The following is a 26,168-nucleotide window of genomic DNA, read 5'->3' as shown; positions in this document are numbered from 1 at the left end:
CCACAAATGGGTGATAAGCCTTCAAATATTGAATTTTAGCCTGCACAGTAGTAAGTCATGCATTTAGGAAGACCTGTGTTCTTTTACAGGAGCCTTATTGTCTCAGTTTTTACTTTAATGATATGTCATTTATGCATATTCTATTTTTATTTAATTTTTCCTGTTTTCTCCAAGGTGAGTTTTAAAGGTGCCTGTCTTGCTTGCCTTCTCATTTGTAAAATGTGTTGCTCACAGATGAATTCTTAGAATTTGATTTTCCCAGTGGCATCCCCATTATCATTGTAGCTATTTTCCTCTCAGGATCTAAAAGCTGAACTGAATCAAAACTGAATCTCCCAGGGTCTGTTTTTTGGAAGAGCATGTCCATATTTCACAGCATTATTTGTTTGCATTTGCAGTTTTTTTCTGGTTTCCTTAATTTTCATAGTTTTCTGTGAAACACTGAAATCCTTTGATTGTTTTTTTTTTTGGGAGGTTTGGGGTTTTTTTTTGGTGGCATTCTCTTAGTCTTGGATTCAGGCTTTTTTTACACAGGCCTCATGAATAATCTTAATATACTTGTGCTGTAATTAATAGCTGTTTCCAGTGCCTGAGAGAAATGCCAAGTTGGCTCCTTTCTGGATGGGTGTTTGGTGTTTGTTTGCAGTACAGGCAGGGATAAACACTCTGATTTTCCCTCTCCTCCCTGTGGGGAGCCCAGTGCCACTCTGTGCCCACTTTGTTGTGCACTGCCAGCATTTGGGATCTGGGAGGAGCACTCAGGGCTTGGGGTTGTTTTAGTTCAGGTGTGACTGAACTTGCTGAAATCTGTGGAGAAAACAATGTCTCAAGTCTCTGTGTGTTTTGGGTTCAGATTTAACAGAGCTGTCCAAAGTCAGCCCTTCTGGAGGGAGACAGTTCTTGGGTCAGAATAAGCTGCAGTCCTTGTTCCAGAAGCCATCCTGTGGTCATGGAGCATTCCCTGATACCCTTTATCCATTTATCCCTGTAATTCCATGGTCCTGGAACATGCCCTGACACCCTTTATCCATTTATCTCTGGAATTCCATGGTCCTGGAACATTCCCTGACACCCTTTATCCACTTATCTCTGGAATTCCATGGTCCTGGAACATTCCCTGACACCCTTTATCCATTTATCTCTGGAATTCCATGGTCCTGGAACATTCCCTGACACCCTTTATCCACTTATCTCTGGAATTCCATGGTCCTGGAACATTCCCTGACACCCTTTATCCATTTATCTCTGGAATTCCATGGTCCTGGAACATTCCCTGACACCCTTTATCCATTTATCCCTGGAATTCCATGGTCCTGGAACATTCCCTGACACCCCTCATCCCTGCCATCCCTCATTCCCAGTCCATTCCCTGACACCCCCCATCCCTGCCATCCCACAGGAACAACAATTCCTCTTCCTTTGCAACCTACAGGAAAAAGAGCTCCTTTAGTTTGGGAGTCTTAGATTCCATGAGATTTTTTATTTAGTCTGTGGGAGGAACTTGGAAGAAGTTGGAGGAAGAGCTCCTTTCTCTGGTGGTCCATCAGCCCCACCTTAGGGAGCCTCGACTTGTTCACCTGCAGGGATGAGTTTCCTGTGCCCTGTTTGTCTCCTGGCAGCTGATCCTGTTGTGTGGGTTCACCTTGCAGAGGAATCCCTTCTCCTGTCCTGCTGGGTTGCTCTCAGTGTTTGGGAGCAGTTCTGGTCTCTTGAGTGTGGGTGATGTCTCTGGTTGGGGCAGGCAGAGCTGGGAGTGCAGTGGGAGCTTCCCACAGGTGCTGAGGCTGCTGAGTGGGAGCCTGGTGCTCACACAGAGCTTTTCCAGCTGGGATTTTGGTGTGAGAATTCTCCTTTCCCCACCAGGCATCTTTGCTTACCTGAACTACCATGTGCCGCGGACGAGGCGGGAGATCCTGGAGACGCTCATCAAGGGGCTGCAGCGCCTGGAGTACCGGGGCTATGACTCTGCAGGTGCTGTCTCTGAGCCCCTGGGGCTGGCTGCCCTCAGGGCTGTCCATGCTGCCATGCCTCCTGCCAGCTCCTGCTTTGGAGCACAGGCTGCATGTGCCTGTGCTCAGAGGCTTGGCTTAACTTCACTATGCACATTTCTATAAGCGTTCTTTCCTTCCCCTTCTTCCTTTCCTTCCCCTTCTTCCTTTCCTTCCCCTTCTTCCTTTCCTTCCCCTTCTTCCTTTCCTTCCCCTTTTTCCTTTCCTTGCCTTCCCCTTTTCCTTTCCTTGCCTTCCCCTTTTCCTTTCCTTGCCTTCCCCTTTTTCCTTTCCTTGCCTTCCCCTTTTTCCTTGCCTTGCCTTCCCCTTTTTCCTTTCCTTGCCTTCCCCTTTTTCCTTTCCTTGCCTTCCCCTTTTTCCTTTCCTTGCCTTCCCCTTTTTCCTTTCCTTGCCTTCCCCTTTTTCCTTTCCTTGCCTTCCCCTTTTTCCTTTCCTTGCCTTCCCCTTCTTCCTTGCGTTGCCTTGCCTTGCCTTGCCCTTTTGCCTTGCCTTGCCCTTTTTCCTTTCCTTGCCTTGCCCTTTTTCCTTTCCTTGCCTTGCCCTTTTTCCTTTCCTTTCCTTGCCCTTTTTCCTTTCCTTGCCTTGCCCCTTTTCCTTTCCTTGCCTTGCCCTTTTTCCTTTCCTTGCCTTGCCCTTTTTCCTTGCCTTGCCCTTTTTCCTTTCCTTGCCTTGCCCTTTTTCCTTTCCTTGCCTTGCCCTTTTTCCTTTCCTTGCCTTGCCCTTTTTCCTTTCCTTTCCTTTCCTTTCCTTTCCTTTCCTTTTTCCTTTCCTTTCCTTTCCTTTCCTTTCCTTTCCTTTGCCTTTCCTTTCCTTTCCTTTCCTTTCCTTTCCTTTTCTTTCCTTTCCTTTCCTTTCCTTTCCTTTCCTTTCCTTTCCTTTCCTTTCCTTTCCTTTCCTTTCCTTTCCTTTCCTTTCCTTTCCTTATCCTTTCCTTTTCCTTTCCTTTCCTTTCCTTTCCTTTCCTTTCCTTTCTTTCCTTTCCTTTCCTTTCTTCCTTTCCTTTCCTTTCTCCTTTCCTTTCCTTTCCCTTTCCCCTTTCCCTTCCCCTTTCCCTTCCCTTCCCCTTTCCCCTTCCCCTTCACCTTCCCCTTTCCCCTTCCCCTTTCCCTTCCCCTTTCCCATTCCCCTTCCCCTTCCCCTTCCCCCTCCCTTCCCCTTCCCCTTCTCCCTTCCCCCTTCCCCTTTCCCCTCTCCCCTTCCCTTCCCTTTCCCTCTCCCCTTCCCCTCTCCCCTTCCCCTTCCCCTTCCTCCCCTTCCCCTTCCCATTCCCCTTCCCCTTCCCCTCCCCCTCCCTTCCCCTTCCCCCTTCCCCCTCCCCCTTTTCCCCCTTCCCCCTTCCCCCTTCCCCCTTCCCCCTTCCCCCTTCCCCCTTCCCCCTTCCCCTTCCCCCTTTCCCTTCCTTTTTGAAAATACTGACAGGATGGTAGAAGGAAAACTTAGTTCTAATCTAAGGGGTTTCTTGCCTTTCTGTGGCAGGCCAGCTTTTGGAGAAGGGACTCAGGAAGAATCAAAAAGGGCAGAATTTGTTTACATAAAACACTGTAATGATTTCTGCACTTGACCCTCTTTCTCCATGTTCCATGTGGGTTTAGGTGTGGGACTGGATGGTGGAAATGACAAAGACTGGGAAGCCAATGCCTGCAAAATCCACATTATCAAACAGACTGGGAAAGTGAAGGCTCTGGATGAAGAGGTTCACAGTAGGTATCTCCCTTTCCTCCTCTCTAGTTTGTGTTGTGAATATCACCTGTTTTACCCACCAACACGAATTTCCAAGTAACTTGTGTGTAAAGAGCCAGAGGTGTAAATGCTGAGGGATGAGCTGTGCAGATCATCCCTGTGATCCTGGTGATCCTGTGGTTGCTGGTGTGAAGTTACAGAGAAATCCTGATTTTTTCCAAGACAAATGAATTATGTCCTACTAAAGTAAAATAGACCTGAAATACATAGTGGAAATCAGATTCCAAAAAGAAAACTCCAAAACAAACAGCCAAAAAATTCCTTGAAATAGGGATATAGGAATTAGCAGGAGATAATTATCAAGACCTAAAGCTTGGACGGAAGGAGAGATGCTCTAGGACCCTTCCCAGCTGGGTTTGAATTGTTTCTATGCAAGGCTTGTCCCAGCTGGAGGTGTCTCTATCCCTCCCATGGAGCTGGGCTCCAGGAGGGCACTGGTGTGTGTCACTGTCACTCTGATGGAGCTGCAGGCACTGAGCTTCTGCATCTCTTTCTGTCTCTTTCTGTTCCTTTTATTGAAATCTTAATTCATTAAATCTGAGCTCAATGCAAAGATGCACAAAGTTGTTGGGAGTTTAATCCAGGCTGTCTGAGGGCAGGAGATGCCTTTCAGAGCAGTCAGGATCTCAGCTTCACATTCAGAAGCTGCTGTGTTGGTGTAATTCAAATATTTTTAGCCCATTCTTGTGTTTACCTGAGGTGCAGAGTGTCCCAGAGGGAGGTGGGTCAGTCTAATCTTAGTGAAAACCAGGAGCCAGAGAGCCCAGACTAGCTGGGGTGTGTGGTACAGAAATAGGTGATGGACAGAGGGTTCCCGAAGGGAGGTTTGCCTGCTCTAGAAACAGGATGCACAGTTTAAAGAGATTGTGGAAGCACTTGTGGAGTAAGAGAAGTATTTTTTTTCCAAAGAAATATTCATGCTTGTGGTAGACTCTGGAGAAACAGTGGTTAGAGATGCATGAATGACCATGGTGGTGTGCAGGCTCAGCCACGGGTGACAGGATGACAAGGAGCACTGCTGAGGGACAGCTCAGGGTTGGATTCTTCCTTAGAATCTGCTTTTAGTTTTGGCAGACTGAGGAGTGCAGGGCTGTTTTCTGTGTGCATCTGCCCTGCCCTGAAACCCCTTGAGAACCTTTGATGATCCTAAAGGTCATTCCCAGCCTTGACAACTCTGTCATTCTGTGTCCTGTGGGATTTGCTGGCCCTGCCAGCATTGCTGTCCTGAGCTGGGGTATGGAACAACCCCTCAGGACTAAAACTTTGTGCTGCAGAGCAACAGGACATGGACCTGGACATCGAGTTTGACGTTCACCTGGGCATCGCGCACACGCGCTGGGCCACGCACGGGGAGCCCAAACCCGTCAACAGCCACCCCCAGCGCTCGGACAAGAACAATGGTCAGTGCCCTCCTGGGCAGCTCCTGCCTGCTGGGCAGCACTGCTGTCCCTCTGGGTCCTGGGGAGCACTGCTGTCCCTCTGGGTCCTGGGCAGCACTGCTGTCCCTCTGTGTCCTGGGGCTGTCCCTCTGCCTCCTGGGCAGCACTGCTGTCCCTCTGCCTGCTGGGGAGCACTGCTGTCCCTCTGTGTCCTGGGGCTGTCCCTCTGCCTGCTGGGGAGCACTGCTGTCCCTCTGGGTCCTGGGGAGCACTGCTGTCCCTCTGCCTGCTGGGGAGCACTGCTGTCCCTCTGTGTCCTGGGGCTGTCCCTCTGCCTCCTGGGCAGCACTGCTGTCCCTCTGCCTCCTGGGCAGCACTGCTGTCCCTCTGTGTTCTGGGGCTGTCCCTCTGCCTGCTGGGGAGCACTGCTGTCCCTCTGTGTCCTGGGGCTGTCCCTCTGCCTCCTGGGCAGCACTGCTGTCCCTCTGTGTTCTGGGGCTGTCCCTCTGCCTGCTGGGGAGCACTGCTGTCCCTCTGTGTCCTGGTGCTGTCCCTCTGCCTCCTGGGCAGCACTGCTGTCCCTCTGTGTCCTGGGGCTGTCCCTCTGCCTGCTGGGGAGCACTGCTGTCCCTCTGTGTCCTGGTGCTGTCCCTCTGCCTCCTGGGCAGCACTGCTGTCCCTCTGTGTCCTGGGGCTGTCCCTCTGCCTGCTGGGGAGCACTGCTGTCCCTCTGTGTCCTGGGGCTGTCCCTCTGCCTCCTGGGCAGCACTGCTGTCCCTCTGCCTCCTGGGGAGCACTGCTGTCCCTCTGTGTCCTGGGGCTGTCCCTCTGCCTCCTGGGCAGCACTGCTGTCCCTCTGCCTGCTGGGGGCACTGCTGTCCCCTCTGTGTCCTGGGGGGGGGGACTGTCCCCTCTGTGTCCTGGGAGGGGGGCTGCACACAGGCACTGGGCTGGTTCAGGCTCTGCTGCTGAGCCCATCTGTGGTGATGCTGCAGGGGTTCAACTTGCAGCCATGGGGAAGTGAGGGATCCCAGGAGGGCTGGGCTGGGTGTGTGGGCAAGAAGACAGAAGGAAATGGGACAGTGAGAATTTCCGTGGCTGTTCTTTGGAATGGAATTTCATAAAGTTTTTTTTCCCCTGAATCCCAGCTGTAGGGGAGGGGGTTGGTGTGCCTGGGGCTGTCACAGTGTGGGCTGTGCTGGCTGTGGCTGCCCAGGGGACAGCAGTGCTCAGCTGGCAGCAGCAGCACAGAGCTCATTGCTCCCAGCAGGGTGGAAGCTGCCAAGTGCTCAGGTGCCTCCAGAGGCTTAGCAGGGTCAGGGTAGCCCTGGTGCCACCCAGGTCACTGTTATCCCCCCCACTTCCCAGCCATGCCAGGGGGGACAGAGCAGGGAGTGGCAGCAGGAGGTGAAATGTGCTTTATTCTGCTGAGGGCCTGTCCCTCAGTGACATGAGTGAGTTCTGCCAGGCTGGGGCTGAGCAGGGCCTTCCCTCTGTCCCCAGAGTTCATCGTCATCCACAATGGCATCATCACCAACTACAAGGACCTGCAGAAATTCCTGGTGAGTGACCTCTGGGGGGTGAGACCCTCCCTGCTTTCCCACTCCCCTTTGCTCTCACACCCTTCCCAGCTCACTCCCCCTGTTGTATTCTCACTCTCATTTCCTGTTTACATTCCCCCCTCACCCTGTTCTTTCACTCATGTTCTCCACTCACTCCTCACTCATCTCTGACAGTGATTTCCCACTCGTGTTACCTCTCGCCTCCATTCATGTTCCCCCACTCATATTTTGGCACTCCCACTCCTTCTCTTGCATTCACAGACTCTCCCATTGTGTGAGTACATTCTTACATTTTCATCCCTCACTCCCACTCCCCACGTTCCTCCACCCACATTCTGACATTCACACTCACCACCCTGCTCATACCTCCCAACTTCCACCCCCTCCTCATTCCCCCACTGAGTCTTTCCCACTCAAACCCCTTCCCTGTGTCCTTCCCACCCCAACTCCCCCTCACATTCTCACACTCACTCCTTTGCTCTCACACTCCTCCACTCCCCTCACACTCCCACTCACTGCCCTCTCCTCCTCTCCTCATATTCTTGCAATTTAAAAGGCAGGAGAAGTGGAAGGAAAGTGTGAGAAGAGGAGAAAAGAAGGAAAAAGGAAAAGCAGGGAGGTAAAAGGAAGAGGAAAAGCAGAGTGAATGATGGGGAAAAAGAGTAAGAACAGCTGCAGTACAGAACAGTGAAAAGAAAGGAAAGGCAGGAAAGAAAAGGAAGAGCAGGAAAAAGGGAAGGAAAAGGAAAGATGAGGGAGGAAGGCAGGAGCAAGGAGAAGGAAAAGCATGAGAAAAAGAGGGAAGAAAAAGTGAAAGGCAATGTGAAGGAAAGGCAGCAGTAAAACCCAAGAGAGGAAGGGTGGGAAGGAGGGCCAGGCAGGGTGGAGGGGGAGGCAGGGGCTGTCACCCACAGGGCTGTCCCTGCAGGAGAGCAAGGGCTACGACTTCGAGTCGGAGACGGACACGGAGAGCATCGTCAAGCTGGTCAAGTACATGTACGACAATCGCGACAGCGACGACATCAGCTTCTCCACGCTGGTGGAGAGGGTCATCCAGCAGCTGGTAATGCTGGGGCTGGGGGGTCAGAGCCCACCCACAACAACCCTGCAGCCTGCTCAGTGCCAAGGGGGGCTTTGTCACCCTGCCCCTTGTTCAGCTCAGGGGTTCCCTCAACACCTGTCACTATTCACCTGGGGAGGGTCTCAGCCCTTGGGCAGCACCTGCAGGTACCAGCCCCTGCCTGGGTGGTGGGAGCAGGGAGGGACACGGCCTGGGGAGTCTGTGCTGCTTCCAGCCCTTCCCAAAGCTCCATCAGGAGTGCTGCTGACCCCTGGTGGGAGCTGCTCTGCCTCCACTGCCTGGTTGTGTGCAGGAACAGCATCCACTGCAGGCCACCTCTCACCCCACAGCTGCAGCTGAGTTTCCACTGCTTTACCTGCCAGGAGCTCTTGTAGCAGGCCAAGAACTCATGTTGCTGTCAGGTTGTGGCACCTCACCTGAGTGAACACCCTCAAGTTCTGGTGCTTCCTTTAGCAGGTCTTTGTAGGCCCCTCACTGTGCCCTGAGCTAAAGCAGAAGCCATGTGGATAACCAAGGGAGTCTGAGTGTCTCTCCAGGGGTTCAGGAAGCTCATTCAGTGGTTGAGGATGTGCTGCCAGGCTCAGGGGAGGGATCTCCTTCCAGGGTGGGAGGCTGGAACTACTGGAACTACAGTGGGTTCTGGAAACATCTGGGAGACCTCTTTGGTGTCTGTTCTGTGTCCACAGAAACACAGGAGCAGTTTCTGTGCTGGGAACACTGAAACAGTGCCCAGGCCTCAGCTGGAGGGATAAACAGTTTGTTTCTCTTGTTGCAGGAAGGTGCTTTTGCCCTTGTGTTCAAGAGTGTTCATTATCCTGGGCAGGCAGTTGGTACCAGGTGAGTGTTGTCATGGAAAGGAACATTCTTGCACCCTGTCACTTGTTTTTGTGCCCCCAAGTTAGAAGAGTTGAGATCATTCTCATCACACTGTATGAGAGGGTGGTTGTTGTTTTTAATTTTCTTTCTGTTGTTTTCCATCTATCGTAACAGAAAGTTCCCAGAAATATTTTTGAAATTTCTTATTGACCATCTGTACTACACCTGGTCTGGAGCAGCTTTGTTTTGGTATCCTCTGGTTATGATTTGAAGGGAGATTTTATCTTTTCCTTTGTGCTTGCCCTTGTGGCAGCACTTGGCCTGGAATTGGGGCCAGCCCCATGTTCGGGTTTCCTATCCCACTTTTAAACACCAGCATCAGCTGGGGTGGTCTCACCAGGGCTGAACTTCAGTGCCAGACCTGTTTGTAGGGATGTGCAGTGAGGTGCAGCCCCTGGTTCAGTGTGCAGTGGCTCTGCAGGAGTTTGTCTCATCCTGGTGCAGGCTCCTCACATGTTCTTTATCCCGTGATTGTTTCCGTGTTTGCAGCAGCTGCTCTGGGGGGCTCTGGCTGTGCCCTGGTGCAGCTGAGCTGCTGCAGGGGGGCAGGAGCCTGGCTGGGGTGTCCCCAGGAGCTGAGGCTGTGTCCCTGTCCCTGTCCTGTCCCTGCAGGCGAGGCAGCCCCCTGCTGATCGGGGTGCGCAGCGAGCACAAGCTCTCCACCGACCACATCCCCATCCTGTACCGCACAGGTGAGTGGGGAGTGCAGCCCTTGGGACACAGGGCTTTATAAAAGCAGGGTTTAACCATGTGCTTTATCCACCATCTACCTCATGTTGGCCTCTAGTGTTGTAATCAAAGCTTTAATTGTCCAGTTATTGCAAGGAAAGTACGTCATGGAATGGTTGGGAATGGAAGGGGCTTTAAAGCCCATCTTGTTCCAACACCCTGCTGTGGGCAGGGACACCTTCCACTGCCCCAGGGTGCTCCAAGCCCTGTCCAGCCTGGCCTTGGACACTTCCAGGGGTGTTGGAATAGTGCAGTATAATAAATTAAACAGTACAGTTGAGCTGCAGTCTCTGTTCTGTGTGTGACATGTTGGCATTTGTGAGCCTGGTGGTTTTCAAGAACAAAGATGAGAGGGCTTGGCACTACCACAGGCCTTTCCTGTCCCCTGGCACTGTCACAGGCCTTTCCTGTCCCCTGGCACTGTCACAGGCCTTTCCTGTCCCCTGGCACTGTCACAGCCCTTGCCCCTGTCCCTTGCACTGTCACAGCCCTTGCCTGTCCCTTGCACTGTCACAGGCCTTTCCTGTCCCCTGTCCCTTGCACTGTCACAGCCCTTGCCTGTCCCTGGGCTCTGTCACAGCCCTTGCCTGTCCCTGGGCTCTGTCACAGCCCTTGCCTGTCCCTGGGCTCTGTCACAGCCCTTTCCTGTCCCCTGGCACTGTCACAGCCCTTGCCTGTCCCTGGGCACTGTCACAGCCCTTTCCTGTCCCTGGGCACTGTCACAGCCCTTTCCTGTCCCCTGGCACTGTCACAGCCCTTTCCTGTCCCTTGCACTGTCACAGCCCTTTCCTGTCCCCTGGCACTGTCACAGCCCTTTCCTGTCCCCTTGCACTGTCACAGCCCTTTCCTGTCCCCTGGCACTGTCACAGCCCTTTCCTGTCCCCTGGCACTGTCACAGCCCTTTCCTGTCCCTTGCACTGTCACAGCCCTTGCCTGTCCCTGGGCTCTGTCACAGCCCTTGCCTGTCCCTGGGCTCTGTCACAGCCCTTTCCTGTCCCTTGCACTGTCACAGCCCTTTCCTGTCCCTTGCACTGTCACAGCCCTTGCCCCTGCCCCCCCACATCATCTGTCCCTTCATGGGACAACGTTCCTGTCTGTCCATCCTGCTGTCACATGTGTTCTACCACCACAGAGACCCTTGAAGATGAGAAGTGGCTCAGGATTTCTCTGTAATTGCCTGTGTCAGAGGGCTCTGAGCCTGTTCAGTCCCTGGGATGTGGAGCTGTGCTCTGAGCAGTGCAGGGATCCAAGGAATTGCTGCCCTGTCCTGCTGCTTCCTAACAGTAGCTGCTGATCCCTGCTGCAAGAAGCAGTCCCAGAAGCTTTGCCTTTTGACTGGATGATTAACAGTAATGTTAATGTAGTCATGTAACACTGTATTTTGTTACTGATTATCTCAAGTTTGGTTTGTTTTTTTTTCCAATTGCACTTCCAGCTGTACCATCTATGGATCATTCTTTTGATGGAATATCCATAAAAATGGAGGAAGGTGCCTACCAGAGAAAAGCTAACACTTGAAATTTCAGACAAATCCTCCATTTCCTTAGGAAAGGAATCATAAATGGGGCCAAGATGCATTGTGTTTTTAATATGTGGTTATTGCTTTCCGTGTAGTGAAGTGAAACTCATGGGAGAATCAGAATTCCTTCTTGATCAGAAACATCAGGAGCAGCACACAGGAAAATCCACCCATCCCATTTCAAACATTGGGATGTAATGCTCAGTGTATGTGCAAAAACTGATGACAGTGCAGGTTGTAGTGAGTGTTCCTGCAGTTCTGGCTGCAAAAGGAAACAGTGCTTTCTTAAAAATAACAATTACCTTAAAAATAAACCCTGAAGCAGGAGGCTGCTGCTAATCCCAATGCAAGCACTGCCCAGAATTCCTTCTGGAGCTGTCAGAGCTGTGTCCTGCCCGTGGCCAGGGAGTGAGGCTGAGCTGCAGCCTCTGGTGGCAGCTCTGAGGTTGGCCTGGGGCTGGGGCTTCCTTCCCCTGATCATTTATCAGGGGAACATCTGTTACTCACTTGAAGTGCTTCAGAGGCCAAGCCATCACATGGTGGGATGAGCCAAGCTCTCATCTGAAGGAGAGCCCTTTTCTGTGAGGGGGAGGATCTGGTTGAATCTGTAGAATCTGTAGTGCAGGAAAGCAATGCAACATAATAAAGGCAATGCAGGGAAATGCTCTATTTTGAGAAACCAAATTTGCATGTTCTGATCAGGTCTGGGTGCTTCTGTGGGGAGTGGCCACTAACAGCTCTGCTCTGTCCCTTCTCAACACCAAATCAACCTGTCCTGTCTCAGCTCCACCACAAAGGCATTGTTTCCCTCATTGACTGACTTGGTAACTGAACTGGAGGGCTCTAACTCACTGGCTGAGTGATTTTTCACTGAGTATCAACATGAAAGCAGTATTTTTCCTTTGGATTTTCTTCTGCAGAAGTGGAAGTCAGAACACCACGAGCTCTACTTGCATCACTGAATCAGATCAGTGTCTAGTAGGTGAAACAACATCAGGCTTATGGAATAAATATAGAATGGAGTAACTTCAGTGTTGCTGTTCTTCAGCAATAGTCCCATTTTGGGAGATAAGCTGATTAATCCACCCCCACCCTCCTCATACCCTGCACAATGACGGGCAAATAATTTTGCTGGAGGCTGGTGCTGAGCAGTGGGTGTTGGGTGCCTCATCTGCATCCCTGATGAGCTTCACCACTAAGAAGCAGTTTGGAGGAGGAGGAGGAGGATGAGACAGTATTGGGGATTGCCAGAGTACTCCAGACAGGACCTTTGACACTGAACTTCTAGGACAGATCTTCCCAAAGCTGACTCTCAGTCCTGTGTCCTCCAGCACCTCCCTGGCAGCAGCACAGTCTGGTTTTCTGGTCAGGATGAGGTGGTTGTGTTTGCTAGTGCAGGAACAAGGCCGAGCTCTTAATCCTGGATTTCCTGAGCTGTGTCTGACCAGTGAGCTCAGCCAGACAGAAATAGGTTTGGGTTCCACCTGCTGGGGGAGCAGGGTGGCCACACAGGTGGCAGCTCTGGAAGAATTTCCCTGGTGCTGAGAGTAACAGACAAAGAAAGAGGAGTGCTGCTCCATTTCTGAGCTCTCAGGAGAGTCTCACCAGAGAAAACAGAGAGGAAGGTGGGAGAAACTTAAAATGATCAGCAGGGCAGGTTTAATAGGGAAACGTGGCTGCTCATAAAGCACCTTGAATTCTCTGGCAGTGGAGCCACACAAAACTTTAATTTGGATTTTTTTTTCTGATGTTTTCCTCTAAATTTTCAACTGCACTGGTAATATACCTACAGACTTCTTAAAAAGCATTAAAACTCTTGCAAGCCAACTGAGGATAGGCACAGCAGCACAAGTACTGCTGCTCTGTTTGCTGTGCCCACCTGCAGAGAGAAATAGTGCTTCATGTTGGTACTGTGCCTTGGGGGCTCTGCTGGGTGTCACCTGTGCCCAGCTGTGTCACCTGGGCACCCCTGACCCTCCTGTCTCCTAGGGAAAGACAAGAAAGGGAGCTGCAACCTGTCTCGAGTGGACAGCACCACCTGCCTCTTCCCTGTGGAGGAGAAAGCTGTGGAGTATTACTTTGCTTCTGATGCCAGGTAGGGTTTTCCAGCACCTCTGGTGTGTGTAGAAATACCCTGTTTAAACTCTCTTGAGCAAGAGGTGGGGAGGCTTTGATTTCTTTGTGAATAAAGGAAATTGTGTGTACGTGGCCATTACTTCACAAATACCAAAACAGAGTTGCTGTTAAAATAATGAGCACTGGCCTTGGAGTAGAGTGTTAATATTCTTCAGGCTCCTCTGTTGGTAAGATTCCCCAGTGTTAGGGAGCCTGAGAGACTACTGACCTAAATTAGCAGGACAGATGCTAATTAGGAGAAGAATTGTGTTGATTCTCTGCACACAATTCCTTCATCATCAAAGGTGGTGTATTGTAATCCCAGAGGAGTGGGGAGAGACCAACAGCCTTAGCAGAGTTTTTGGGATTCTGTGGCTCAAGAGAAATGAGTGCTTGCTCCAGGAATGTAAAAATACAGCTGTGGTTGACTTCTGCAGCTCTTTGCATCAGAGAATTGCGGAGACTCTCAGGACACCCTGATGTGTTCTGGTTTTAGAGCTTTTCAGTGACACTCCAGGGAGTGCTGCTGAGCAGATCTCTGGCACAAAGCTGTCCCTGGTTTTACAGATGGGCAGAGGGAGGGACAGGGAGGGACAGTGGCTTATCCCTGGGAAAAGCAGGGAAGGACCTGTTCCTGTGTTTGAGCAGGGCACAGCTCCAGACAGATCCCACTGCTGCTTCATCTGAGCAGTTCAGAGCTTCTCTTGAAATCAGTGCTGAGCTGGTGGAAAAATCCCAGTTCCACTGGCAGATGCACTTGACAGGAGTGGCTGCACAAGGGGAAGAAATTCTCAGCTCCAGAGCTGCTGGAGGGGACAGGGGCTGCAGGGGGAGGGGCTGTGCTGCCCAGGGCAGGCTGTGATGTCCCCTGTGCCCCACAGTGCTGTCATCGAGCACACCAACCGCGTGATCTTCCTGGAGGACGACGACGTGGCGGCCGTGGTGGACGGGCGCCTGTCCATCCACCGCGTCAAGCGCACGGCCGGAGACCACCCGGGCCGGGCCGTGCAGACCCTGCAGATGGAGCTGCAGCAGATCATGAAGGGTGGGTGAGATGTGCAAAGGGCTCTGGAGATGTGGGAAATGAGAGTTATAAAGTAGGTGTGTGTTTATTCAGTGCTGAGGGGCACGGGGATAGTTCCTGCCAAAGCGTGAGATCCAAAACTTCAAACTGCTGCTCTGTTTGTTCACTGTGTCAGGAAAATGAATCCACAAACACCAGAGCTGTGTGTCCAAAAGAGAGACAGAGGAGTTCTTTTTGCTTTATTGGAATAAAGGGAAAGGCCATGGGGCATTCCCCTGGGTCTCTCCAATTTTTGGAGGATGCAGCCTCCTTTTATCCCAATTTCCCATCTGCATTTCCCTCTCTCTTTCCCCATGGGCTGAGGTACTTGAGAGGCACAGACTTCCCAAACACCTGACACCTGACATTCCCCTCCAATGTATAACCCTCCCTTTTAATTCTTAATTCTTATACAATTTATAGTTTTTCCCCCATTGCTTCTTTCATCTTCCAATATCCAATTTCATTTACCAGCAAACCTACAGTTTGTTTGTAAAGGCAAATCTCTTCTTCCATTCATCAATTAATGGAATCCATCCTACTGTTTCTTTTGTCTCTTAGTGCTAGCTTTGTCTACCAGCAGACCCACAGCTTGTTTGTAAAGACAAATCTGACATTCCTCTCACCTATAAGCCTGGGATTACATAATGCCTGATACATATTCATGTCCTAGCCCTGCCTACTCTTGCTTTGTATTAAAATGAACCAAAAGTCCTCCCCAATTCAGGGCTCATCAAGGGTCTCTGATGAAGCTCCCAAACTCTTCATAACACTTGAACTTTTTAACTTTGTCTCTGGAGCATGTCTTAGCCCTGTGGGCACATTCCAGACACCAGGAGATGAGTTCTTGCTGGCTCAGGTTTTGCATTTTTCTCTCATCACTGGTATCCTGCAGCCCTTGTCCTTCTGGCAGTTCAGGCTCTGTCTGCCTCTCCTGTGTTTCTGCCCAGGGCATTCCTCATGTCCTGTTTCCTGATGAGCTGCTCTCACTCATCAGCCCCTGTCTCAGGAGCTGCTGGGGGGCACCTGCTGCCATCCCTGCCCTGCTGCTGACAGGCTCTGCTCAGCTGCAGCATCTCCAAGGACAGAGGTGCCACAGCTCAAGGGGAAACAAGTCCTTACATGCCATGTGTTGTAATAAATCAGCTGGGCCTGCATTTTCTTTGTGCAGAAAAGCTAATTCTTTATTCACATAACCCATTTTGGTGTGTAACACCAATTGGCTGGTAGTTCCCTTACTGCCTTGTTCATTGGTCAGAGGGTGATTTTGTGTATATGAGCTAAGGTTCAGGTGTTTATATTTTTCCTTTGTGGGTTCTCATGGGACAGCTCTAATATTTATGCAGGTGCTACTTATTTTTCTCCCTCAGAATAGGTTGATGTGTTAAAGAACTCTCATTCCCAAGACTGTTTTGCCTGGGAACTTGCAGGCTGCACTTAGAAGTGACAGGCTAGCTTTGGCAATCTGGCAGAGCAAGGACTGATTTCATAAGGCCTTTCTTTTATAACATCTTTTACCTGTCTGCAGCATAATGGAGCTTTCTCTCTAGTCATTGACACCTTACTGGGGAGAATTGTGGGGCTGAGGGTTTTGCCTCCTACTTGGAGCCATCTGGTTTTTCCAAGACTCATCCCTCACAAACTTGCCAGTCTGGATCTGCCCTTCACTGACATCTTCCAGAAACTTGAATCAAGCTCCCATCATGAGCTGATGTTTTGGCAGAAAAAGTAGTATCAGTTTAATAATCTTTGTCTGGTCCAAACTTTTCCCTACATACACAGGAAAAATGGCAATTGCCAGGAGGTAATTTAAAAATAAACAGGAAGTTTAGTGTTCTAATTTGTTTCCTTTCTTTCTTCATAGGTAACTTCAGCTCATTCATGCAGAAGGAAATATTTGAACAGCCAGAATCTGTTGTTAATACAATGAGAGGAAGGGTCAACTTTGATGACTATACTGGTAATTGAGCTTGGGCCCCCTCACTCCTGACAGCTCAGTGTCCAGCAGGGTGGGCTGGAGGAGAGGAAGTGGGAGATGGAAACCTTGCTGGTGTGAGATGAAGTGTGGGTCAGAGCTTCCAGAATTGCACGTGCTGCTGGCAAGGTCCCAAGTTGTGATGGTTTTTGGCACAGTGTGTGGTGGGGATGGTAACATGCTGTTAGCACCAGTGATCTTGAGAACTTCTCCTTGCTGATGTTGCTCTCTGGTCTTGCTCACAGTGAACCTGGGTGGGCTGAAGGATCACATCAAGGAGATCCAGAGGTGTCGGCGTTTGATCCTCATCGCCTGTGGCACGAGTTACCACGCAGGAGTGGCAGTGAGTGCTGGGCTGGGCTGGGCTGGGCTGGGCTGCAGGCACCTCTCAGCCCACCAGTGCCACCCCTGCCATGGCAGGGACACTTCCCACTGTGTGTCCAGCCTGGCCTTGGGCACTGCCAGGGATCCAGGGGCAGCCACCGCTGCTCTGGGCACCCTGTGCCAGCCCTGCCCACCCTCCCAGGGAAAAGTTTTGTCCTAAAAATCTCATTCAAGTCTACTCTTTGTCAATTTAAAGCCATTCTCCTTTGTCCTGCCACTTCATCCCTGACCCTAATCCCTCTTCACCTCTCTTGGAGCCCCTTCAGGCACTGGCAGAGGCTCTGAGGTTCTTCCTGCAGAGTGCATGGAGTGTGCCAAGCAGATTAAGGATTGATTTCAGGTTAGGGATTGATTCTTAATCAGGTTAAGAGTAAGCAAGTGCACACAGGTGAATGAAGGAGGAGCCTTGTGGAAGGTGCAAACACCAGACTCAGTTCACAGCAGCAGCAGGAGGAAACAAAAGCTGATGAAGCTGAACTTGGGGAAGTGGTTCCTGTGACTTCCATGGCTGTGGAAGGCTTTGGAAAACAAAAGCTGCTCTGTTAAGAAAGGCAGCTGGCAGGGGAGGGGTGATGCAGGAGCAGAATGCAAACAGGAGCCAGGTGGGGACCAGGCTTGGCCTGGGTGTAGGTGGGGTTTGAGTTTTTCAGGCTGCAGTGTGATGCACACACAGGACACTCAGCATTGCATAATTTATATGGAGGGTTATATAATAAGTGAGCTTGCTGAAGAGAAATCTCCATTTGAGGGAGGAGTTGTCCTCACAGGCTGCTGGTAGTGCCAAGGAAGGCAAGGTTGCTTCTCACAGGGCTTGGTGGTGACTTGAGTGTGGGCAATACTGAGTAATTAAAGTATAATCCTGTGCTTTTCACACAGGGTTTTAACAGTAATATTTTCCAGTGTGGCAGCTAGAAAGCTTTTTTTGTGCAAACCCCTGTTTTTCTAACCATGATGTCAGAGCTGACTTGCTGCCCCTCCTTGTGCCAGACCCGCCAGGTGCTGGAGGAGCTGACTGAGTTACCTGTCATGGTGGAGCTGGCCAGTGACTTCCTGGACAGGAACACCCCTGTGTTCAGGGATGATGTCTGCTTCTTCCTCAGCCAGTCAGGTAGGAGCTCCCCTCCCAGCCCCCACTCCCTGCTGCCCAAAACTGAGGCAGGACAGCAGGGCCCAGGCTGGTGCTGCCTGTGGGACTGTGTGTGATGTGATTGAGGGTCACACTCAGCTTCCAGGACCAGGGGGGTTCTGCTCCCTCCCTCTGCAGCTGCTGCAGGGCTCCTGGGGCTGACAGGTGTAACAGGAGTTTTGCTTCCTTTCTCTGCATCAGTCAACAGACTGCAGAGTGCTGCTGGGCTGGGGAGGAAGCAGCTCCACTGTTCTCTGGAACATTTGGAGCTCTCTAGTTAAAGCACCACCATATGATGGATTGGAGCCACAGAAGAAATGAAACTCTCTGACATGAATAACAGAAAATCCAACTAACTTGGAATGGAGTGGGAGATAAAAGGCACACTGAGGCATATAATAATTTATATTAGGTATTTCATATTTTCAAGGACAGCTGCAATACAAAACTACTTCATTTCCCCCTTAGTTGCATTTCAAGTTTTCATGATCTTCAGCTGGGACACTGAAACCAGTCAGTACTTTGTCTCCACAGGTTAAAACACCCTTTTGGGAGCAATTTTTTCTTCTCTGTAACACCTTTTTTCGTCTCAGAATATCCTCTCTGTGAGGGGCTAAGGGTCAGGTTCTCCCTGAGGTTTTTGTGTCCCTTAGAGCCAGTCCTGTCCCAGTCTAACAGGGAACACTCCTGAGGGCACACAAGGGGCTCCACCTTTCCCTAAAGTGTTGGATGTGGCAAACTAACAAAGATTTTGCAGCAACCTGAGCTTGCTCATCAACCCAGAGTAAACACTGAGCTCAAATAACTTACTCCCCCCACCCATAAATCTGTTTTTAGAGTAGATTCCCACCCTGCACATCTGTCTTTGAGTGGAGCACTGTGCAGTACAGGTTTGGGCACTAAGGAGAAAGGCACTGGCCTCTTCTGGGGTTTTTGCCCTTTCCTGTCACCTTGCACATGCAGGAGTGCTCAGAGTTGTGTCCTTTCAGGACTAAAGCAAGCTGGTGACACGAGCTGCAAGCCACAGCAGCTTCCATTCACAGCCCATCTCTGGAGCTCAGCCCATGAGCAGCTCAAGATGTCCCTGAAATGTGTTTCCCCCCCTACCTCCCTGCCCAGATGAATTTTTGTTAACCAGGAAAACAAATGAAGTTGATTTTTGTTAAAGGGACAATCCTTGAACTGCCTTTATTCCAATCTGTAGCAGAACACTGGCTTTTCCTTACACCAAAGGCTGCAGATAGGTTTTGTGTTTTCTGGGTGTCACTGCCCTGTGGTTAGGGTTCACACTCAGTGTGCTGGGGCTGGAGTGGCTGCTGCCACCTCTGTGGTGTGCAGGGAGCACAAACCCTGGGGCTGTGACTGGGGAGTTTGTGCATTCCCCACCTGCAGTGGCAGCAGCACTGAGCACCCATCCCTGTGTTCCCCTGTGTGTGTTCCCTGTGTTCCCTGTGTGTGTTCCCTGTGTTCCCTGTGTGTGTTCCCTGTGTTTCTCTGTGCTCCCCTGTGTTCCCTGTGTGTATTCTCCTGTGTTTCTCTGTGCTTCCCTGTGTTCCCTGTGTGTGTTTCCCTATTCCCGTGCTCCCTGTGTGTTCCCTGTGTTCCTTGTGTGTGCTCCCTGTGTTCCGTGTTCTTCCTGTGTGTGTTCCCTGTGTATGTTCTGTGTGTACTCCCTGTGTTCCCCTGTGTTACCTGTGCTCCCCGTGTGTCCCGTGTTCCCTGTTGTCCCTGTGTTCTCTGTGTTCCCCTGTGTGTGTTCCCTGTGTGTGTTCTGTGTTCCCTGTGTTTCTCTGTGCTCCTGTTCCCTGTGTGTGTTTCCCTGTGCTCCCTGTGTTTCCCTGTGCTCCCTGTGTGCTCCCTGTGTTCCCTGTTCTTCTTGTGTGTGTTCCCTGTGTATGTTCTGTGTGTTGTCCCTGTGTCCCCTGTGTTCCCTGTACTCCCTGTGTATGTTCTCTGTGTGTGTTCTCTGTGTTCCCTGTGTGTGTTCTCTGTGCTCCCATGTTCCCTGTGCTCCCTGTGTGTTCTCTGTGCTCCCTGTTGTCCCTGTGCTCCCTGTGTGTGTTCTGTGTGTCTTGTGTTCCCTGTATCTGTTCCCTGTGTTCCCTGTGTGTCCCCTGTGCTCCCTGCGTGTTCTCTGTGCTCCCCTGTGTCCCCTGTGCTCCCTGTGTGTGTCCCCTGTGCCCTGTGCCCCGTGCTGCAGGTGAGACAGCAGACACTCTGATGTGCCTGCGTTACTGCAAGGAGCGTGGGGCGCTGACCGTGGGCATCACCAACACAGTGGGCAGCTCCATCTCGCGCGAGACCGACTGCGGTGTGCACATCAACGCGGGCCCCGAGATCGGCGTGGCCAGCACCAAGGTGGGCACGGGCTGCACTGGGCTGTATGGGCTGCACTGGGCTGTATGGGCTGCACTGGGCTGCACTGGGCTGCACTGGGCTGCACTGGGCTGCACTAGCTGCACTGGGCTGCACTGGGCTGCACTGGGCTGCACTAGCTGCACTGGGCTGCACTGAGCTGCACTGGGCTGCATTGAGCTGCACTACCTGCACTGGGCTGCACTGAGCTGCACTGGGCTGCACTGAGCTGCACTGGGCTGCACTGAGCTGCACTACCTGCACTGGGCTGCACTAGCTGCACTGGGCTGCACTGAGCTGCACTGGGCTGCACTAGCTGCACTGGGCTGCACTGAGCTGCACTGGGCTGCACTGAGCTGCACTACCTGCACTGGGCTGCACTAGCTGCACTGGGCTGCACTGAGCTGCACTGGGCTGCACTGGGCTGCACTGAGCTGCACTGAGCTGCACTACCTGCACTAGCTGCACTGGGCTGCACTGAGCTGCACTGGGCTGCACTGAGCTGCACTACCTGCACTAGCTGCACTGAGCTGCACTGAGCTGCACTGGGCTGCATTGGGCTGCACTGGGCTGCACTGAGCTGCACTGGGCTGCACTGGGCTGCACTGAGCTGCACTACCTGCACTAGCTGCACTGGGCTGCACTGAGCTGCACTGGGCTGCACTGAGCTGCACTGGGCTGCACTAGCTGCACTGGGCTGCATTGAGCTGCACTACCTGCACTAGCTGCACTGAGCTGCACTGGGCTGCACTGAGCTGCACTACCTGCACTAGCTGCACTGAGCTGCACTGGGCTGCATTGGGCTGCACTGGGCTGCACTGGGCTGCACTGAGCTGCACTGAGCTGCATTGGGCTGCACTGAGCTGCACTGGGCTGCACTAGCTGCACTGAGCTGCACTACCTGCACTGGGCTGCACTGAGCTGCACTGAGCTGCACTGAGCTGCACTGGGCTGCACTGAGCTGCACTGGGCTGCACTTGCTGCACTGAGCTGCACTGAGCTGCACTAGCTGCACTGGGCTGCACTGAGCTGCAGGGACACACCTGCCCCTTCCTGTCCTGCAGCTCGCTCTGGGTCCCTTAGAGATAACCCAGGAAACTGCCTGAAACATCACACACAAACGGCTCTCGGAGGGAATGGTTCTTTGCCATGTTTGTCTGGAGGTGCAGGCTCAGTTTAAGGTCAGAGATGCAAAAGGAAATTAATAGACAAGATAGTGGAAACTTTGTCTGCATGTAGCTCCCTCACTGGCTCTGCTTCACCATAATGGGATATTAAAATTATACTTTTAGCAAATGGGGGAATGGTCTTTTACAGAAACCTCCTATTTGTGTCCAGGTAATAGGATTATTCTGGCAGTGTGTAGAAAATAACTTTGCTGCCTTTCATTTTGGTGAAGTGCTTCTGCATGGTGAAATCTGCTTTGGTTTAGTTATATTTAGAGGCGAGATGATGTCAATCTGTTACATAAATTCAGCCAAAAACCACATTTGAGTTTAATAGTTCATTGGGGAATTTGATCATGGAAAATTCATGAGTCTCTTACAAGAAACTCTTGAACGAGCTGTTTGTCCCTGTTGTTTTCACATGGCCAACAGTTACAGTTTGGAGATAAAATGGCTTTTTTTCTCTGATGGTATGGGGTGTTACCAAAGCTGTGCATATATGAAATAAAAACTTGAAAAGTTTGGGCCCTGAGGTTGCCCAGAACTTCCTTTTGAGAATATTCTAAACAGCCCAGGCATGTTAATGTGGCTGCTGGGTGCTGTGGACTTCTGCAGCCTCCAGCTGCATGAAGCAGAGCAGCTCCCATTTCACAGCAGACTCCTCCAGGCAGCATCACTGCAGCTTTTCTGAGTTCCTTCAGAGCCATTTCACTCTCCTCCAGTGCAGCCACACAGAAGTTTGTCTGATCCTTGCTTAGGAAGGGACAAAAATACTCCACACCTTGATCTTACCTCTGCATGGCTTCAGTGCCAGGCTGGCCCCAAGGTGTCCCTGTGACCAGACCTGCCCTGGTTGAGCCCTCCTGTCACCTGCCTGTGCAGGGATTGCCCTCAAAGGCAGGGACAGCTCTTGCAGGCAGGGGAGGAGTTCAGGAGAGTTTGTTCCTGAAGAAGGCAGGTGGGAAATCACAGCTGCCTTTGTGTTCCCTAAATGTGGTCCTAAAAAAAAATCCCAGCTGGTTGAGATTGGGTGTTATGGGCTTCTACCAAACACAGTGCCCTGCTCCTCCCCAGTCCTCTCAGGAGTCACTTGCAGTGAGGACTTGGGGATGGTCACAAAATAGGGTTTAGCAGTCACCAGGGAAGCTTAGAATAGGAAATCTTGGTTGTTGTGTCTGAATCTCCTGGAGCATGAGATCATCACCTGCCCCTGTTGAGATGTGCCCAGGTGATTTTCCTCGTGAGCCCACGCTCATTTTCAGTGCTCACTTGGAATCCAAGCTGCTCCTGGGTGTCACACTGAGAGCAGGGGCACAGCTGGGCTGAGGATCTCACTTGTCTGTGCTGCAGTGACGTTTCTCTGGTGCCCCTCCAGGCCTACACCAGCCAGTTTGTGTCCCTGGTGATGTTTGCCCTGATGATGTGTGACGACAGGATCTCCATGCAGGAGCGGCGCAAGGAGATCATGCGGGGGCTGAAGGGGCTGCCAGGTGGGACCCTGGGCTGGGGGGGGCAGCAGGGCTGGACCCTGAGCTGAGGAGGGGCAGCAGGGCTTGGGGGGGCAGCAGGGCTGGATCCTGGGCTGGGGGGGCCCAGCAGGGCTGGGGGGGGCAGCAGGGCTGGGGGGAGCAGCAGGGCTGGATATTGGGCTGGGGAGGGGCAGCAGGGCTGGATCCTGGGCTGGGGGGGCTCAGCAGGGCTGGGGGGGGGCAGCAGGACTGGATCTGGGCTGGGGGGGCCAGCAGAGCTGGGGGGTTGCAGCAGGGTTGGGGGAGCTCAGCAAGGCAGGGAGAGCTCAGCAGGGCTGGTCCCTGGGCTGGTGGGGGGCTCAGCAGGGCTGGTGGGGGGCTCAGCATGTCTGGACTTGCAGAGAGAGGCTGGGGGGGGGATCAGGAGGGCAGTGGGGCTGTCCCCATTCCTTGTAGCCATGTTCTGTCAGTGTCTCCAGGCCACCAAACTGGAGCAGGCAAGCAGCCCAGGGGATTTACAGGTCACTGCTGTCTGTGGGTGGGAGGTGCAGTGTGAGGCACACAAGTGAGCACACTCAGTGTCTTCTTCCCCTTCCCCCTAGACTTGATTAAAGAAGTGCTGAGCATGGATGATGAGATCCAGAAGCTGGCCACAGAGCTGTACCATCAGAAGTCTGTCCTCATCATGGGACGTGGCTACCACTATGCCACGTGTCTGGAGGGAGCCTTGGTAAGATTTCTTTATTTAAAGCTGGCTCAGGGACAGCCACAGCCTTCAGACCTGAGCAGCATCTGACTCCAGGTGCAGCTGTATGTGCAGCCATGGCTCTGCATGGGCAGCACTGGGTTAAATGGAAGGTCCTGGTACAGGTGCCCAGAGCAGCTCTGGCTGCCCCTGGATCCCTGGAAGTGCCCAAGGCCAGGCTGGGCAGGGCTGGGAGCAGCTGGGATGGTGGAAGGTGTCCCTGCCCACTGGGACTGGATGGGTTTCAAGGTCCCTTTGCACCCAAACTCTGCCATGATTACAAACAGCTGAAAGTCACTGTGCCAGTGCTGAGGCTGCTGCTGGGGGATGCCCATGGCACAGTCTGCAGTGGGATGGAAGGCTGTGTTTTCCAGGTTCACACTGGGAATGCTTTACTGGACAAACTGAGACCCCTAATAAATGGAAAACTGAGCATGCACTTTCCAAAGCCACATATTGCAGATTGCTGCTGTTCTCAGTGCTGTGTCCCCCCTGCCATACTAACCTGTCCTCTGTGCCTCTGCCTGCCCAGTCAGGCTGGGAGGGTGGCTGTGGTGGCTGATGGTGAGTTCTAAGGGCTCTGCTGGTTTGGTGGCACAGTGGAAGTGTTGGTGCCTGCAAAGAACCCAGCCAAGGGCACTGCTTGCATCTGGGTTTTTGGCCTGACTCATCTGCACTTGAAAAGAGCCAGAACTGTGTTTTTCCAGGTGCAAGAATTCTCAGAGATGGTTACAAAAACATTACAAGGTTGCTCAAAGTTTCATTAATTCCTTTCCCTCCTCCAGAAAATCAAAGAGATCACCTACATGCACTCAGAAGGGATCCTGGCTGGGGAGCTGAAGCACGGCCCCCTGGCCCTGGTGGACAAGCTGATGCCTGTGATCATGATCATCATGAGAGACCACACCTATGCCAAGTGCCAGAACGCCCTGCAGCAGGTCATTGCACGGCAGGTGAGGGTTTGGCAAACTCTGCAGTGTTCCAGAGGTGATGATTGTAATGGAAGAGTAGTTCACAGACACCCAGACTGTCCACTTTGGTGTCCCTGCCCCCGTGTGAGCTCAGTAAATACTGTGGGCATTTCAGCAGCAGTTTTTGCAGCAATTGCAGAAGCCTGGCATGGTCTGTTTAATCCTTAAATACTCTGCAGGGCTGCCCAGGGGATGTGAAGCTGTTAATTTGGTTCCAAATTAACTATTAAATTTTGCCACTGGCACTCTGCACAGAAGGGAGGAAAGAACCTTCCAGATCTTCCCTTCACACTCCCCTCTGTTGCAGGGCCGGCCTGTGGTGATTTGTGACAAGGAGGACATTGAGACCATTAAGAACAACAAGAGAACAATCAAAGTTCCCCACTCAGTGGACTGTCTGCAGGGGATCCTGAGTGTGATCCCCCTCCAGCTGCTGGCCTTCCACCTGGCTGTGCTCAGGGGCTATGATGTGAGTACACACCTTCCCTGCTGTGTGCTGCTTGTGCTGCTGCTGTGCCAGCCTCTCTGTGCCACTGCTTCAGCTGCTGCACTGCCCAGGGCCAGCAGTGGCCAGGGCACAGCTGGGGTGGCCAGCACACTGGCTGGCTCTGTGCAGCTGGGCTGGGATGTCTGCCTGTGCTCTGGAGGGCTGTAGGCAGCTAAAGGGAAGGTGGCAATCCCCAGGAGGGGGTTTGGCAAGCAGTTTGATCTTAATACAGACACTGGCCTCCAGCTGTTACCAGTGACCTCTTGCCACTGGAACCACGTGGACTAAGGGACTCCCTCCTTAGTTCTGACAGAGCAGTTGTAGCAATTAAGGTTGTGGACTGTTTTCTGCACTGATTGGCCTAAATTAATGTGAGAATATGTTGGGTTGTTTTCAGTTGAAACCCAGGGTAGACATTCCACACGTTGCAAAGTTATACACAAACAAACAAAGTGTGTAAATACTCACAAGCCTGTTCTTTCTCCTCCCTCTCTGCAGGTTGATTTTCCAAGAAATCTGGCCAAGTCCGTAACTGTAGAGTGAAAGATCATCTGAATCATAGGGGCAAAGGGGAATTAAATGAAAGACTTTTTTTGGTACCAAAATAACTCGATTTTAAAGCCCCCTAGGTAAATCTTATTTTGGTAAATCGTTGTTTGTGTATAAGATCATCATAATTCCATTACATTAGTGATTGTCCAATTGATTCCACATGCTATGTCAATAGCTCTGGGTTTTTTTGATCAGTAGACTTCCATGAAAGATGTTAAATGGTTTTCCTTAAAGATTGCTGAGTCTTCTAGGTAAGGGGCCCTCCACTTTACTCTGAGCTGATGTCATTGTCTCTTACCAATGTGGCTCATTCCAGTCACTGATGAGAAACCTCTGAAGGAATTACTCCATGCCCTGTCATGCTCTCAGGCAGTGAAGCAGGACACCAGGACACACAACTGGAACGAGAGCTGGTCATGCTTGTGCAGATATTTTACCAGTGAATAAAACTGCAGGCAAGCCTTTGGGGTAAATTCCTGCCTCAGGTGCAAAAGGGAATTCAGCTGAGCTGGCACAGCCTCCTCCCCTGGGCACCTGCTGAGTGTGCCAAGAGCTGCTGCAGGAGGGTTTTATCTATGCCAAAAACAGAGCAAGACAATCTCCTAGCCACAGTGGCCATGGTGCTGTGTGCTCAGCACAGCCAGAGGGGGTGAGGGCAAGAGGGGAGTCCAGGGCTGGCTCACAGCTGCTGCCTGCTGCTGCTTGGGCTTTTTCAAACAAGAGGAAGTTTTCCTGTGCTGAGGATTTAAAACAAGTGGAAGATTTCCTGTGCTGAGGATTTTCCTCTCGAACTGAGGGGCACTGTGAGCACACCTGAGTGACCCAGGTGTGACAGACCTGAGTGACCCAGGTGTGACACACCTGA

At 51.9% G+C, this 26,168-nt stretch overlaps 1 protein-coding gene across 4 annotated transcripts in view; it reads left to right on the top strand.

Moving 5' to 3' along the window:
- Window positions 1-26,168, top strand: part of GFPT1 (glutamine--fructose-6-phosphate transaminase 1) — a 37,849-nt gene that overhangs the window by 4,324 nt on the left and 7,357 nt on the right. For 2 of the 4 annotated variants that reach the window (XM_079329021.1, XM_079329020.1), the window contains exons 2-18: window positions 1,864-1,971; window positions 3,602-3,709; window positions 5,024-5,149; window positions 6,632-6,690; window positions 7,619-7,753; window positions 8,547-8,608; window positions 9,260-9,339; window positions 12,885-12,990; window positions 13,892-14,055; window positions 15,938-16,033; window positions 16,294-16,391; window positions 17,420-17,540; window positions 19,759-19,916; window positions 22,455-22,569; window positions 23,151-23,278; window positions 24,079-24,246; window positions 24,572-24,733. In XM_079329021.1, the coding sequence (XP_079185147.1) occupies window positions 1,864-1,971; window positions 3,602-3,709; window positions 5,024-5,149; window positions 6,632-6,690; window positions 7,619-7,753; window positions 8,547-8,608; window positions 9,260-9,339; window positions 12,885-12,990; window positions 13,892-14,055; window positions 15,938-16,033; window positions 16,294-16,391; window positions 17,420-17,540; window positions 19,759-19,916; window positions 22,455-22,569; window positions 23,151-23,278; window positions 24,079-24,246; window positions 24,572-24,733 (1,994 nt within the window). Of the gene's footprint in view, window positions 1-1,863; window positions 1,972-3,601; window positions 3,710-5,023; window positions 5,150-6,631; window positions 6,691-7,618; window positions 7,754-8,546; window positions 8,609-9,259; window positions 9,340-10,811; window positions 10,866-12,884; window positions 12,991-13,891; window positions 14,056-15,937; window positions 16,034-16,293; window positions 16,392-17,419; window positions 17,541-19,758; window positions 19,917-22,454; window positions 22,570-23,150; window positions 23,279-24,078; window positions 24,247-24,571; window positions 24,734-25,249; window positions 26,130-26,168 lie in introns of all 4 variants that reach the window. The other 2 variants (XM_079329018.1, XM_079329019.1) reach the window with 2 other exon arrangements.

This window comes from Erithacus rubecula, assembly GCF_903797595.1.
Source record: "Erithacus rubecula genome assembly, chromosome: 29".
Classification (NCBI taxonomy): Eukaryota; Metazoa; Chordata; class Aves; order Passeriformes; family Muscicapidae; genus Erithacus; species Erithacus rubecula.
This window is presented reverse-complemented; position numbering and strand designations above follow the sequence as displayed.